The sequence below is a fragment of the Rhincodon typus genome, chromosome 24 (assembly GCF_021869965.1).
Source record: "Rhincodon typus isolate 14 chromosome 24, sRhiTyp1.1, whole genome shotgun sequence".
NCBI classification, from domain to species: Eukaryota; Metazoa; Chordata; class Chondrichthyes; order Orectolobiformes; family Rhincodontidae; genus Rhincodon; species Rhincodon typus.
In genome coordinates this window covers 8,903,964-8,920,719 of record NC_063355.1, presented here as the reverse complement: position 1 = coordinate 8,920,719, position 16,756 = coordinate 8,903,964, and the positions used below count along the sequence as shown (strand labels likewise).

Here is a 16,756-nt window from a genome sequence, read left to right as displayed (position 1 = left end):
CCTCTACTGCTTCCTTGGGCAGAGAATTCTATAGATTCACCACTCTCTGGGAAAAGCAGTTCCTCCTCATCCCTGTCCTAAATCTACTCCCCCTAATCTTGACGCTATGTCACCTAGTTCTGGTCTCCCACCAGTGGAAACAACTTGCCTGCCTCTATCTTAGTTATCCCTTTCATAATTTTATGTTTCTATTAGATCCCCTCTCATTCTTCTAAATTCTAGCGAGTACAGTCCCAGGCAGCTGAACCTGTTCTCATAGGGTAACCTCCTTATCTCCGGAATCGGACTGGTGAACCTCCTCTGCACCATTTCCAAAACTAGTATATCCTTCCTCGAGTACAGAGACCAGAACTGCGCACTATATTCCAGGTGCCACCTCACCTGCACCTTGTACAATTGCAGCAGAACCTCCCTGCTCTTAAATTCAATCCCTCTAGCAATGAAAGCCAGCATTCCGTTTGCCTTCCTGATTACCTGTTATACCTGTAAACCAACTTCTGGCGATTCATGTACAAGCACTCCTAAGTGTCTTTGCGCAACAGCATGCTGCAATCTTTCACCAATTAAATAATAATCTGATCTTCTATATTTACTTCCAAAGTGGATGACCTCATATTTACCAACATTGTATTCCTTCTGCCAGACCCTTGCCCAAATACTTAACCTATCTAAATCTCTCTGCAGACTCCCCACGTCCTCTGTACCATTTACCTTTCCATTCACTTTAGTGTCATCAGCAAACATAGATACATTACACTCAGCCTCCTCTTCCAAACCATTTATATATATCATGAATAGTTGTGGGCCCAACACTGACCCCTGCAGTACTCCGCTCACCACTGATCTCCAAACAGAGAAACACCCATTTATTCCACCTCTCTGCCTTCTATTGGTTAACCAGCCCTCTATCTATGCTATTACATTCCCCACAACTCTATGCATTCTCATCTTATGGATGAGTTTTTTATGCGGCACCTTATCGAACACCTTCTGGAAACCAAGTACACAACATGCACCTGTTCTCTATCCACCATGATTGTTATGCCCTTAAAGATCTCCAGTAAGTTTGTCAAACACGACCTTCCCTTCCTGAAACCGTGCTGTATCTGCCTGATGGAAATCTTTCCATCCGGATGTCTGGCTATTTCTTCCTTAATGATAGCCTTAAGCATTTTGCCGACTACGGACATTAAGCTAACTGGCCTGTAGTTACCTGCCTTTTGCCTACGTCCTTTTTTAAACAGCAGCGTGACATTTGCTGTCTTCCAGTCCGCTGGGACCTGCCCAGAGTCCAGCAAATTTTGGTAAATTACCACTAATGCATCTACTATAACTTCCGCCATTACTTTCGGCACCCTGGGATGCATTCCATTGGGACCAAGAGACTTATCTACCTTTAGACCCTCTAGTTTGCACAGCACTACCTGTTTAATGATAACAATTGAATTGAGATCCTCACTTCCCATTGTATCCTTAACATCATTCTTTGGCATGTTAGACACATCTTCCGTTGTGAAGATTGACCCAAAATAGTCATTCAAGGCCTTGGCCATTTCAGCATTACCCAATATTAATTCCCCCTTCTCATCATCCAAAGGACCTATGCCCACTTTAGCAACACTTTTCCATTTTATGTATTTATAAAAATTTTTCATATCTGTTTTTATATTCCCTGCTAGTTTGCATTCATAATCTGTCTTTCTTTATTGCTTGCCTCATGGTTTTTTTTCCCCAAGTTTTCCCAATCTTCCTGTTTCCCACTACTCTTGGTGACTTTGTAAGCCTGAGCTTTTAATTTCCTTTATTTCAACTGTGTCTTAAATATATTTCCTTAGTTACCCAAGGTTCTTCCTATCCTTGATGGCACTCTGCTGGCCGTGCTGCAGGTAGGCTTCTGGATCCACACCTCTGGAACATCCGGAATTTTACTACTGCTTTCAAGTGTACACGCACTTCTCTGGTTGCAATTTGTTTTTGGGGACCCTGGTCAGCTTGTGTGGCTCGGACATTGAATATGAAGTGCAGCTGCATTCTTCAAACTTTTTCTTTTTCCTGCATGGACCTATTAAATAAGTATTTAAAGGAAAAAGACTGTAGGTCTATAGAGATTGGGCAGAGGAATGGGAGTAGTGAGTAGCAGAGAGTCTGCATAGACGTGATGGAGCCTCTTCAGCCCTATATTTCTGTTACTGCAATATCACACATCACGTCCTAGTATATTTCTTATTCATTTGTTTTGCATCCCACGACAAACTTACTTTACCTTGCAAAACCAGAACATAATGCAATAAGCTGGCAAAGCCAGTACCTTTCTGTAGCTGCATGGCTTTTGGGAGCAGAAGTCATGCAGCAATACGATGATCAACATGTACGTAGAAGGATGCGGACAGGTGGTGAGATAATTGTTAGAGATTCTGATTGACCAGCCAATTGAGACCTGCATGCTGGATGTCGAGACTTCACAGCTTGTACTGAATGCTTTTTGTTTTTGTGAAAGTCTTTTGAATCCCAAAAAGTACTTGGACTCACTGATTTATCTCGGATTGGGAACAGAGACTGCTATGTTCTGCCACTTGACCAAATTGTAGCAGTTTTACAAATCTGATTTTCCACAATCCTTACTGCTTTTAGATAACAATCGGTCTCGTTAAAATGCATTGATCTGGCCTCAACTGTCATCAGTGGAGGAGCAAATTTGTTTTTTATTATTGGTTGCTGGCTAGGCCAGAATTTATTGCCCAGAGTGCCCATTAAGAATCAACCATGTCAGGTAAGAATGGGAGATTTTTTAGCTATTGACGGTGGTTGCCATTAGGATAGATTTTACTCTTATTTTACTTTCATTAAATTGAAATTTGGTTGTCACCTGTTTTGGGATTTGAACCCATGTCTGCAGAACATTAGCCTGGAGTTCTGGATTACCAGTCCAATGACATTGCCACCATGTGACTATCTTCCCCTAATTTCAATTCTGACAAGCCTTGATTTTTAAAAAAAATTCACTGATGGGTTGAGGGTGTTGCTGGCTAGACTAGCATTTATTGACCATCCCTAATTGCTTAGAACGCAGATGAGAGTCAACCACATTGCTGTGGGTCTAGAGTTACAGACCGGGTAAGGGTTGCAGTTTCCTTCCCTAAAATATGTTGGTTTGAACCAGATGTCAATCAGCTGTGGTTTCATGGTCATATCAGACTCTTAATTCCAGATTTTTTTTTGAATTCTCATTCCACCATCTGCCATGGTGGGATTTGAACCTGGGTTCAATTCTAGTCTGTTATGGTGGGGTATATTTAGGAAACCAGTGGCTGCCAAACATACAGGCATTCTTTCTTTATTAAATAATACAGCAGAAATTGCTTGTTTACAAGGCTGGTGATAGAATGTAAAGTATAATATACATAACAATAAGCTAATAATTTCATAAGATGAATTGGTAGTGTAATTACCCCACATTTATAGCAGAAATGTGTTCAAGTTGCAAACCAAAAGTCTAGATCAGTGAGCCTCTTAATGTAGCAAAAAAACTTCTTTAAAGACATGGGGAAAATGTAATGAATAGCCCTAATTTATTAGTTACGCTATATGGATCTTGATCCATTAAATCAGCAAGGTGTTTTTCACCATCATTACCATCTAGTTAATGTTTTAATTTGCTTTGTTTGAGACTAGTCAGTAAAAAAATTTTCCCTCATTGCAGTTATTCTTCTGACTCGCTAACATTTGGTTCTCCTCTTACAGGGACTGACTTTTTAAATAACTGAGCTCCGTTGCATTGTCTGCTATGGTGATGGCACACAGCCTCTGTTACAGCTCATTGACACCTTCTGGCAGGCAGCTGTTTCAGTCCCCCACACTGGAAGTATATGGGAGGAATGCATCATGTGCTGCAGCACGTATCCAGAATCCATTATGCTGGCAAACAGACTGTTTTGTACCAGCACACACTTCCACTACACATCTGGAAGGAAAAGGCTGTAAGCAAGGAGATGGAATAAGTGAAAGCATGGACACCAGTGTGGAGTCTCCAGAAAACAATCCAGTGTTAAGTGCAGTGAGAACAACTACAACAAACGCTGAATTGAAGAATCCTCCTTTGTGAGTATTAAAAATCTCTATTACTATCATTAGCAAGATGAATCCGATTCTACCCATTGTTGAAGTTATGGGAGAAGATTTGGGTGTCTTCTGTGCCATAGCTAGTTCCTGAGGAAGGACAGTTATTTTGCATGACTAAAGAAGCTCGATGAGTTTTGATGTCTCTTTCCAAATTGCGGTTGAAGCTGATACCCAATGCTGTGATATAACAACACATTGCTCTAATTAGATGTTTTAACATGTTAGCTCAATGTAAGGGGAGGGGGGTGTGCAATATGGAATGGACATAGAATTTTATTGCCTTTTTTACACTTGACTGGTCATGTTTGTTGAAGAACTTCCTGTACTTGGACATCAGAGCAAAAGTATTTTGAAATGGAAAGGTCTTCAATCTTTGACCCTCCTGTTGTGATCTTGTCTGAAAAGGTGGGGCTGTGCCCTCATGTTGTAACTTGCCTTATAAATGATTGTTCATGCCTATGTTACTTCTAGACTTTATTATTTCAACACGATCAAGGCTGGTTTCCTACATTCCATGCTTTCTCAACTTATGCCATAACTTTGCTGTTTCCCATTCTTCCATCACCCTTGTGCCTGCCAGATTGGCTCTTCTATATTCTTTCATGGGATGTCCGTGTCACTGACAAGCCCATCCCTAATTTTTCTTGAACTGAGTGGCTTGCAAGGCCATTTTAAAAAAAAACCATCAAGAGTCACCCGCATGATATGGATTGAATTCGCACATAGGTCAGAAGGGTAAGGACAGATTCCTTCCTTTAAGGGACGTTTGTGAACCAGGTGGATTTTTTTGCATCAATCATTTTATAGTTATCATGTCGTTATTACTGAGGTTGACCTGATATTCTACATTGAATTTTAAATTTGATTTGAACACATTTCTAGAGCATTTACCTGGGCCTCTGGATTACTGTTCCAGTGGCATTGCTACTATTTCACTGTCTTCCCTATTAGTAAAGCAGCATTTTGATTTTGTAATTCTTATTGTTGTGTTTTAAATTTCTCAAAGGCCATGCCATTTCCTGTCTCTAAGATCCTCAAAGCTCTTAACACTCAACTAATTCTGTTTTTCTGTACCCAATTTGAATTGCTGCACCTCTAGAGGCCATGCCTTCAGTTGCCTTGGCCCTAAGCTGTGGAATTCTGCCCCTAAACTTTACTTCCTCCCTTCTCTTCTTTTAAAACCTTTTATCATCCTTCTTTATTATCTGACCTAACATTTTGTTGTGTAGTTCAGTGTCATGTGTTATAATACTCAGACTCCTTGGAATTTTGTAATTGCATTAAATGTGCTGTTTTAATTGTTTTTTTTGTCATGTCAATTACGCACTTCCCTTGTGGTTCATTAATGACAATTCTCCTGTATTACTTTATTATTGAAAAAATATACACCCAAGAGCAAGTGAGGTAAAATTAAGATTTTATTAATAACAAAGAGCAGCTTTCATACAGCCACTGGGAAGGAGGGAAAAAGACTTATTAACATGTGACTGGAATGAGAAGTTACCTAAGAAAGATGGAACAGGCTAATATTCTTCTTTCTAGAAAAGGAATAGCTGAGAGGTTGAAATTTTTTTTTAAATAAAAGTGTACTGGAGAAACTAAGCAGGTCTGACAGCATCTGTGGATAGAAAAACATACTTAATATTTCCAGGGTGATATAATTGGGTTCAAAATGTTAGCTCAATTTTGTTCTCTCCACCTATGTGACCAGACCTGTTAAGCTTCTCCAGCACTTTGCTTTTATTTGGTAGCTTCAACGTCTGCAGTACTTTGCTTTTAATTGGCTGAAGCGTTACCTGATGGAGGCTCTTAAGTTAATGAAGTGGTTACACATAAGTGTGAGGAAATTGTTTCCACTCTTGGATGAGCCATAAATGCAAGGTTTCAATAGTAAATTCAGTAGGGAGCCCAGGAGCAACACCTTTATCAGACAGTACTGAACCTGAAGTCAGTACCGTAGAGTGTACTTGAGGCCTATTAACACAGATGCGTTTTAAGGGAAAGCAAAAAAAAGTGTGCAGGGAGGGTGAGGAGTAGAAAGATATATTGATGAGGTATAGAAGAATGGAAGTAGAGCATAATCACTGGAACAGATTTGTCGGGCTCAATGACCTGCATCTTTGCTGTTGTTACGTCTGTCTACCAGGGAATACCTACAGTAGTACTTGTTTTCTGAAATGCAGAGTTCTGGTGTTGTATAACCTGAGTATTATATAAACTGAAATTAGAATATAGAACATTAGAACAGTACAGCACAGTACAGGCCCTTCGGCCCAAGATGTTGTGCCGAACTTTTACCCTAAACCTAAGGTCTATCTAGCCTCCACCCCTACCTTATACTATCATCCATTTGCCTATCTAATAGCCGCTTAAATGCCCCTAATGAGGCTGACTCCGCTACCCTCTCCGGCAATGCATTCCATGCCCCTACCGCACTGAGTAAAGAACCTACCTCTGACATCTCCCCTGTATCTACCTCCACTAACTTTAAAACTATGCCCCCTCGTAATAGCTACCTCCACCCTAGGGAAAAGTCTCTGACTTCTACCTGTACCTCTGATCATTTCGTACACCTCTATCAAGTCACTTCTCATCCATCGTCATTCTAAAGCGAAAAGCCCTAGCTCTGTCACCCTTTCCTCGTAAGACCTTCCCTCCATTCCAGGCAACATCCTAGTAAATCTCCTCTGCACCTTTTTCCAACGCTTCCACATCTTTCCTGTAATGAGGCGACCAGAACAGGACACAATACTCCAGATGTGGCCGAACCAGGCTTTTGTATAGCTGGAGCAAAACTTCACGGCCCTTGAACTCAATCCCTCTATTAATGAAAGCTGACACACCATACGCCGCCTTAACAATTCTATCCATCTGGGTGGCAGCTTTCAGGGAACTGTGGACATGAACCCCAACATCCCTCTCCTCCTCCACACTGCCAAGAATCTTTCCGTTAGCCCTGTATTCTGCTTTCAAGTTTGTCCTTCCAAAATGAATCACCTCACACTTTTCAGGGTTAAACTCCATCTGCCACTTCTCAGCCCAGCTCTGCATCCTACCAATGTCCCTTTGTAACCTAGAACAGCCCTCCGCACCATCCACAACTCGACCCACCTTCGTATCGTCCGCAAACTTATTAATCCACCCTTCCACTCCTACATCCAAATCATTTACAAAAATCACAAATAGAAGAGGACCCAGAACTGATCCTTGTGGTACACCACCGTAACTGAGCACCATGTTGAATATTTTCCGTCCACTACCACCCTTTGTCTTCTAAGGGTCAGCCAATTCTGAATCCAATCTGCCACATTTCTCCCTATCCCATGCCTCCTTACTTTCTACATGAGCCTACCATGGGGAACCTTATCAAACGCCTTACTTAAATCCACGTATACCACATTCACTGCTCTACCTTCATCCACGTGTTTGGTCACCTCTTCAAAGAATTCAGTAAGGTTTGTGAGCCATGACTTCTACCCCTCACAAATCCATGCTGACTGTCATGAATCAAACTGTGCCTATCCAAGTGATCATAAATCCTATCTCTCGGAGCCCTTTCCAATAATTTGCCCACCACTGAAGTAAGACTAACTGGCCTGTAATTTCCAGGGTTATCCCTATTCCCTTTTTTGAACGAGGGAATGACGTTTTCCCCTCTCCAATTTTCCGACACTATGCATGTGGACAGTGAGGACGAAAAGATCATCGCCAAAGGTCCTGCGATCTCTTCCCTCCCTTCCATAGAATCCTTGGATAAATTCCATCAGGTCTGGGGGACTTATCTATCTTCAAGTTCCTCAACACTCCTAGTACACCTTCCTTACTAACATCCACCTCCTCTAGCCTACCAGCCTGTTTCACACTGTCCTCCACTACAACTAGGTCCCTGTCAGTTGTGAATACTGAAGAAAAGTATTCATTAAGGACCTTCCTATCTCTTTAGGCTCCGTGCACAAATTCCCTTTACAATCCTTGATCGGCCATGCCCTTTCTCTGGTCATTCTCTTATTCCTCACGTATGTGTAAAAAGCCTTGGCATTTTCCTTGATCCTATCTGCCGAGGTTTTCTCATGCCTTCTTATAGCCCTACTAAGCCCTTTCTTCAGCTCCTTCCTGGCTAACTTGTATGCCTCTGGAGCCTTTTCCGATCCTTGTTTCCTAAACCTTATATAAGCATCCTTCTTCCTCTTAACCAGTCATTCGACCTCTCTTGAGAACCAAGGCTCCCTCACTCAACAGCATCTTCCTTGCCTGCTAGGGACAAACACACCGAGCACCCACAGTATGCATTCCTTAAACAATCTCCACATTTCAATAGTGCTCTTCCCTGACAGCATCTGTTCCCATTTTATGTTACTCAGTTCTTGCCTAACAGAATTATAGTTACCCTTCCCCCAATTATAAACTTTACCCTGCTATATGTACCTATCCTTTTCCATGACTATTGTAAAAGTAACAGAGTTATGATCGCTAATGCCAAAATGCTCTCCTACCAACATGTCTAACAATTGGCCCAGTTCATTGCCAAGCACCATATCCAAAGTGGCTTCTCCTCGTGTTGGTCTATCTACATACTGTGTCAGGAATCCTTCCTGAACGCACTGAACAAAATCCGCTCCATCTAAACTATTACAACTAAAAAGTTTCTAATCAATATATGGAAAGATGAAGTCACCCATGACTACAACCCTGTGACTTCTGCACCTTTCCAGTATCTGCCTCCCAATCCACTCCTCCACTTCTCTGCAACTATTAGGGGGTCTGTACAAAACCCCTAACAAAGTGACTGCTTCTTTCTTGTTCCTGACCTCCAACCCAAACTGACTCTGTAGACATATCATTCTCGAACTGCCTTTTAGTAGCTGCTATGCTAGACCTGACTAGCAATGCCACTCCCCCGCCTCTTTTACCACCCTCCCTATTTCTTTTAAAACATCTAAATCCCGGAACTTCCAACAACCATTCCTGTCCCTGAGTTACCCAAGTTTCTGTAATGGCCACAACATTGTAGTTCCAAGTACTGACCCATGCTGTAAGTTCATCCACCTTATTTCTGTTACTTCTTGCATTGAAGTATACACGCTTCAAACCGTCCCTGTGTCCACAATTATGCTCCATCGACCGCATTTCTTTATTAACAACCTCACTCCCTGTTGTGTCTGTTGGAAGGCTGAATACCTCATCCTCTGAATTACAAATCTGGTTCCCCACCCCATGCCAATCTAGTTTAAACCATCCCATGTAGCTCAAGCAAACCTCCGTCCCGTGATATTTGTGCCCTTCTGGTTCAGGTGCAACCCGTCCTTACTGTACAGGTCCCACCTTCTGCAGAATGTGCTCCAATTATCCATATAATGGAAGCCCTCCCTCCTACACCAGCCCTGTAGCCACGTGTTTAGCTGCGCACTCTTCCTATTTCTTACCTTGTTATCAGGTGGCAGTGGTAGTAATCCGGTGATAACTACCCTGCTAATTATAGATTAATTAGCATAAAATGTTATCTCTGACATATCATTTTACGTAGTTCTAGCAGGTATCCCTTGGAATTGTGTGGGTGTTGTGTGATGTACATTTTCTTGCTACCTGAGACTTGATAGATGCAAAACATTTATCTAGCCGGCTGTTTAATAATGTATTGCTACTGTTCAGTTTGGTGTACCTTGCAGTGTCAGTGATTGGAATTTCATATGTAAAGTTCTTAATAGTAATGATTTGTATCTTGTTTTAGCCATTAGAAGGGAAAATAGTTGGGTTTCACCTCTTCTTCTTGTTCCTTGCTTGACTCTGTCCAGCTCTGAGCCCCACAAGCGCCACTATGGCCATTGCAGACCTTACTGCCCTAGAGTATGAGTTTTTGTGGTAATATAAATTTTTATATGTATGCCATAGCCTCAAGCAATGGAAAGAGGCTCCAATTTCTTTTCATCACATGGCTGGTCAGGTATTTTTCCTGGACTAACTACCTGCATTGGTGCATTTTGAATTCATAAGTTGGTGCTTGACCTATTTGTTCATGTTTCAGAAACAAATCCTGGAGTGTGACTTTAACCTGGAGCTTCAGGCTCCAGCAGGAATGCAACCCACTGTATCACAACACCACCGACATACTCCTGATTTGAGGAGGGGGGAAAAAAAAGATGATATTTGAAAATCTTGCCAGTCCTCTTCTGCCTAGATCTCTGATGTTTGGCTGGCTACCAATGAGATACATTGTCTTTTCACCAAGGACTGTTATGTACATTCTTTTCTTAGCATTTACTAAGGAAGTGGTGGATATGGGCCCAATTGCAACTTTTTAGAAGACATTTGGATAAGTACATGAATAGGAAAGGTTTGGAGGGGTGTGGGCCAGGAGCAGGCAGGTGGGACTGGTTTAGTTTGGGATTATGTTCAGCGTGGATTGTTTGGACTGAAGGGTCTGTTTCCATGCTGTATGACTGTGACTTGTGTTGCATATTTATCATTTTGCTAATATATTCTTCCCTGATCCTACACCATATAAGGGTTTCTAAAACAGCTGGGTTTTTGTTGTTGTCATTTGGGCAACACTGGCAAGACAGTGTTTATTGCCCATCCCTTTTAGTTCAGAAGGCATTAAAAGTCAACCATCCAGAATCTGGCTAGAGTCAAACCTAGGCCTGAATGAACCTGGATAAGCAAGATTCCCTTTAATGGAGAATGTTCATGAGCTATTGGTTTCAGAATTAGTCTGTCAGATTTCACATAGAAGCCTGTGTGAACCCCAAAGTGACTAGCTGTATTGAATTCAGTGTTACAACTTTTCCCGGCTTTTGGGTTGCTGGTCCAGTATCTTGATTGTTACTTTGTGGGGAAACAAAAGAAAGAGAAACAAGAGCTTGTGCTGTTTCTCTCGTTTCTTTGCCCAGGAACTAGTTTTACTATGGGTGCACCCTGCTTTTCAATGATTAGTGGAGGACAGTTTCACAGGGCTAGACGTTCTCCAGTACAAGCACTTAATGGTACTGTCCCACCTGTTAATCCAGACACTGATTTTTTACAGCGATAACAAGGTGTAGAACTGGATGAACACAGCAGGCCGAGCAAGAAGGCTGACCTTTCGGGCCTAGACCCTTCAGGCCCGAAACGTCAGCCTTCCTGCTCTTCTGATGCTGCTTGGCTTGCTGTGTTCATCCAGCTCTACACCTTGTTATCTCAGATTCTCCAGCATCTGCAGTTCCTACTCTCACTGAGTTTTTACAGTCTATTTATCTGCAGGAACCAAACTCCAATCTTGTTCCTGCCTAATTACTTGCATTTCCAGAATCGGTTTGATTGTAAAGAAACTTGATGTGAAGATATTTCTGTAAGGAACCAAGCTAGAAAGTACTATTGCAAAGGAGTATTGGAATTTTAAAAAAGATTTCAGATGTGGAGGCAAGGGCAGAACCATTTATGGAAGAGTTTCAGAGAACAATTGAAGAGGTCTGGCTCTGCTAATAGGAAGCTAGATGTAGAATGCAAAATGTCACAGTCAAAAAGAATTCTTTTCACAGAAGTTATACAACTGGGAAAGATTGCAGATACAAAAGCAAGGCTTGTTGTCTTAACAATCAGATCCCTAGTGAGATCCTGATCATTTTACCTCCACTGTCTCCCAAGGTTGAAATTGACTTGTATACCTGAAGTGAGTGATGGAAATTGGTTACTTTTGGACAGAGATATTTAGGAAATCTACTTTTTTTTCATATATGTTTGTTGAATATCCTCTATTTAGGAAGATCTTTGATCACTTGTGGCTTTCAAATTTAGAACTGCTTTGACTTGTGTTGGAGCAGGCCATTAATGAGGTTTTGTTGAAATGGAAGACTAAATTTCAAGTGTACGATTTTGTACAAGTGAGACTATTTCCTATTATGGTATCAGAAGCCAATATAACATACATTACAACCTGTGGTCACTGAACCTTGCTGTGTCACTGGGATCAGTGACTGTGCATGACACTGTTTATGATGTCAGTGGGATGGCATTATGTGACTGGGTTTGCCCCAGTCTGCTGCACTTGGAGATGCCATTTTTATTTACAGTGTGCTTCTTGGGTTATAAAAGTACACAACTGCAGATATGATATTCTGTGCCATAACCATTGCCTACTAATTAAAAATGGTATGTGTCTGACCAGTACTTGAAATCTACACCAGTGTGTTTATGCATTCGGCGGAAGGCGTCATGTCAGAATCCCAAAACTAAACTCTTTTTGAAGATCTTCAGGACTTGAGTTACCAATGGCATTTTGGAGTCTAAAAGAGTTCTACAACATCACGTTAGAAGTTTATAGGAAAATCGTTTTTTTGAGCAGGTAGTAGCTCTTCAATATAATTACATTTATGTAAGCCATGCTCAGAATAGGCTGGTATCATAGCAGAGAATTCTTTCTTTTTGCATGATTTCTTGTTCTTCATCTGATCACCTGTTTCTGGTTTAAACAGGAGGAATGAGTCTTTTTTCCGGAGAAAGCACAAGCGGGAGCAGGAGGAAGATGAGTGAGTATCTTCATGAGGCTTTATTTATTCTGCTTCTGGGGCATTGGAAATAGCAGCGTTTACAGTTTTGGTGGCAAATGGCATTAATTAGACTTCTTTGCTTGCTGTTAACATCGCTTTATATTTGTACCACCATTTACTAGAACATCTGGGATCTCATGAATGCTGTGTTCTATTGCATAAATCCTTGCCCAGTTTTAAAAAAAACAGCTAATGCTACAGAAGGAAATAAGGTGAATTCGAGTCTGACATATTTCATATATTGATATTCATATGTTAAATTGGCAGAAAGAGGCGTTCAGAAATTTACAAGGATTTTATTGTAAGTCATTGGTTTAGCACAAAACTTCTATTTGCACCTTTTATTTTCTTCTGGACTCCCTATTGTATGGAAAAGCTGAGTTCTTGTCAGTCAACGATGAGCTGTTCCATTTGAGCCTTTCAAAGGACCTGCCCCAGTAAACTTTTAAGGGAATACTGTGTTCACACAAAGTATATAGGAAAATATGCAATTTCAGATTCCCACTGTTATATAATGAGACATTCCTTTTTCTAGACCTTGCAACAGTTTTTGTTTAGAGGCATTCCTCTTAGTCATTGACCAATGGTCTGTTTTACAACAATCTACCTATCCAAGCTTAAATGTTTCCTTCCTGTCTGGTGCTTGCTTCAAACTGGCTGTCTTTATCCTAAGACTTTTTTCACTAGCACTTTTTGGAGAGTGCACATTATTCCACAAAGACTGATTATCCATTTATCATTCTATTGATATTGTTCTTTCAGTCCATTTTTACATATAGCATTTTACAGTAACATTTCTTCCCAGGATTTTAGGCATACAAAACACCATTTCAACAATGTCGAGAGCCAGAATCTCAGTGCCTAATGTGTTTTCTTATTCACTGTTTTCTTTGCGTTCCATGCCAAGGAATTACTTTTCTCTTTTCTCCCAAAAGTAGTAATGCAAATCGTCCTGCACTGGAAAATCCACTGCTAGGATTGCACGCATCTCCAAAAATATTAATATCAGTTTTGGTGTCACCCAAAGCTGAGAACTTCAACATACGTTTTTCTATTTTACTTGTTGCCTCTATGTCCTCCGTCTTTGGATTTTTCATAGCCAGACTACGTTCCAATACATCAAAGCTTGCATTTGGTGTGGTCACGTAGCTAGCCAATTGAGTTGTCTGAGACTCCACAGCTATTCCATCTCCTTCTTGGTTGGAGCATCATCTTTTTTACCTAGATCTGGTATGACTAATTGCAATAGGTTTTGACATTTTCCAAATATAATGTGTAAAGTTACATTTGACTTGCCCTGCTTAATTCCCAAACCCAAATATTTAAAAGCTCCAAGAGCTTGACTGTCAATTTTTAATTCCTTCCTAATTCAATTTATGATTTTTCTCCTTAAAGTCATTGGTGTCCCCCCCCCCACAAAAAATTTGTGAAGATGCTTGAAAGTTTTCTATTATAATGTCACTAGAACATTGCCAGGTCTTTGTTTAGTTTGAATGCCCTAACATTAACAGAAATGCCCTTGCTGAAAAATATTGCGCCAGGAAGTGTTATTAATCCATAAGAGTTCATGCAATTTCTAGAGCTCTCCCTTTATTGCTGGTGCTTCCTTTTGGGCACTATAAAAATACCTTTCTCAAGCAGGCAACTCTGAAGGAATCCAGCTTTGATATCAATAGAGTAACAACTCCAATAAAAAGTTGTTAAAATGGTTATAAAGGTTTTCAACATTACTTTCTCAGACAAAGGAGAATCTATCCTACCCTTTTTGTTTTTTAAGTGACAAACATTTCTCAAAGCCTGTAGCTACAAATCTAGCTTTAGCCTTGTGGGTCCGTTGCGACCATTTTATTGGTACAGGTTCACCAGTTAGACAAAGCTGGTTGACCTCAATCTTCACGTTCTGAATATATTTTGAATTCTTTCTTGTAACGCTTTAGATAGAGTAAATGAAGCTAAACTTCCATTCTACTAATAGCCACAAGCGCTTCCTGATAATGGTGCGCTGTACGTTCACACATTGTCCAAGTAGGCTATCTATTATGTGTGTTACTTGGTTGCCTTGTAAAGCTGTGCTGCCTTCTCGTTGTGATTTCTCCGGACTACTTTCAGGATGTCTGCTAGAAATCCTATGCACTATATATGACCTTTTTCTTTGAACCAGTACTGGAACGACAATTTCTAGTTCTCTATTTATGTAACCCTTGCATGACGCTCACCTTTTGACCCTCATTTTGGGAGTTTAGCCCGTTTTTATATTTTCACATGACTTGCCTGCATGTCCCACCCTCCAACCATCTGACTCAGCTGACCAGTAAACTGCATGTGAGCTTACTTTGGACAGATATTAGTGAGCACATTTGATTACGTTTTCATGTTCTTCACAGTCAGTATGTGAAGGCACATTTTTCCTGAGCTCCTGAGACCTACCCCTGTGGATCCAAATTGTAGCCTTCGTGGGTATGTGAATTATATGGTCACTCATCGTCAAGATCATCTCCCATGTTCTCAGAGTTTGAATATTCATACATCATTCCTACTACTCATGAGGAATGCACCTTTTATAGCCTGTTGTATTATGAAAGTTTTCCAGCCATTCCATTCCATATGTCCTTCTCTCTTAACATAAATCATTAGATCTGTTAAAGATGGACTAAACACATTTGCTTCGTTCTCTTTTACCTTCATTTTTTTTTATTTTAGTAACTTCTAAAAATTGTATCCAATAGCTGAATTTCCTAATCATCTCCTTTTCATAACTCCTCTTTCTACCAAACTCTGTGGGCCTGATGTCTAGTTACAGCAGAGTCAGGAAACAGTCCTGGACATTCTTCTTGTAACATTTAACTACCACTGGTTGTTCTACCACTTTTGGTGAAGTCATGTTCTTAAACCTGCCATATCATTTCCCAATCTAAAGTCAATCCTCTCTACAGGAAATTGTTTCACTGCTTCATTTGCCAAATCACTGTCAAACCAGGCATGGTTTGTAACTTCCATGTATACCTCCAACTAATGTTTAAGTACTCGTCATTTAAGGTTTTAAATTAACAAGATTGCTATTTCTGAATTTGTCCATGATCATCATTTCCCTTACTTTCTTAATTTTCTATAACTTCAGTGATCTGAATCACTGATCCCACAGCATTTCTTTCTCCCTTGCAAATTCCATAAACATCTGATTAGGGTTTTTCTTGTCCTAAATTTTAATTGATAAGCTTCAGGTACATCTCACAAACATAGGGTATTACCTCTTTGACAGTTTCCTACACTGCAGATTGTTCTTCTGACAAATTAGCATACACAGTCATAGCTGCACCTGTCAAAACACTAGTTTTGGAAGGTTCAAACCTCTCGGCCACTTCATCTGCCCAGCTACCTTGAATGAGGCAAAATACCTTTCATGTCCATACTTAATAGGCATTAACTGTAAATTCTTGATTAAATCAAATTGCTCATTGAAATCAGATTCATCATTTGAGCTGCTACCTTTTTCTTCCGTCTGTTCTAAACTTTTGCAAACTCATTTTGTGTAATTTTCCATCTTTTGGAGTTCAAATTTTCTTAATTCTGTTTCCGGATGTATTTCCGTCTCCTTTTTCTTTTTCTACTCTGTCTTCACATTTTCTCTAAGTCCAGCTTTTTTTTCATTTCTAACTGTATCAAAACTGATTCTAGTGACATTCCAGTTTCAGGTTTCCTTTTTTCCACTTCTAAATTTTATATAATCCCATGAAGCGCTTCCTCTTAAGTTTCTGCTTTATATCTACCTTCAATTTAACTGCTAACTCTTTCAGTTTAGTTTTTGTCAAATATTTTAAATAATCTACGGTTATATCTTCCACTTCCAAAAAGCTCTTAGAAACATCCAAAGGCGTCTTCAAATCCCATGCAACAAACTTAGGGAATATAAGAACAGGAGTAGGCCATTCAGCCCCTTGAACCTGCTTTGCTATTCAGTAAGATCAAGGCTGATCTGTGGCCTAATTTCAGACAGTACAGCTGCTTTATTTCAGAACCACTCCTCAGCTAATACTTTTAATAAAAGAGGCAGACAGATCTGTCATGAATCCAGTAGATTCAAGTATCCTACCAAGAGCCCCCAGTTAGGATCTCAG

At 40.4% G+C, this 16,756-nt stretch overlaps 1 protein-coding gene across 5 annotated transcripts in view; it reads left to right on the top strand.

Moving 5' to 3' along the window:
- Nucleotides 1-16,756, top strand: part of ccdc117 (coiled-coil domain containing 117) — a 39,564-nt gene that overhangs the window by 4,182 nt on the left and 18,626 nt on the right. For all 5 annotated transcript variants that reach the window (XM_020511615.2, XM_048611323.1, XM_048611322.1 and 2 more), the window contains exons 2-3: nt 3,742-4,098; nt 12,567-12,620. In XM_020511615.2, coding sequence (XP_020367204.2) covers nt 3,785-4,098; nt 12,567-12,620 — 368 coding nt within the window. In that variant the 5' untranslated portion in view covers nt 3,742-3,784. The remainder of the gene's footprint in view (nt 1-3,741; nt 4,099-12,566; nt 12,621-16,756) is intronic.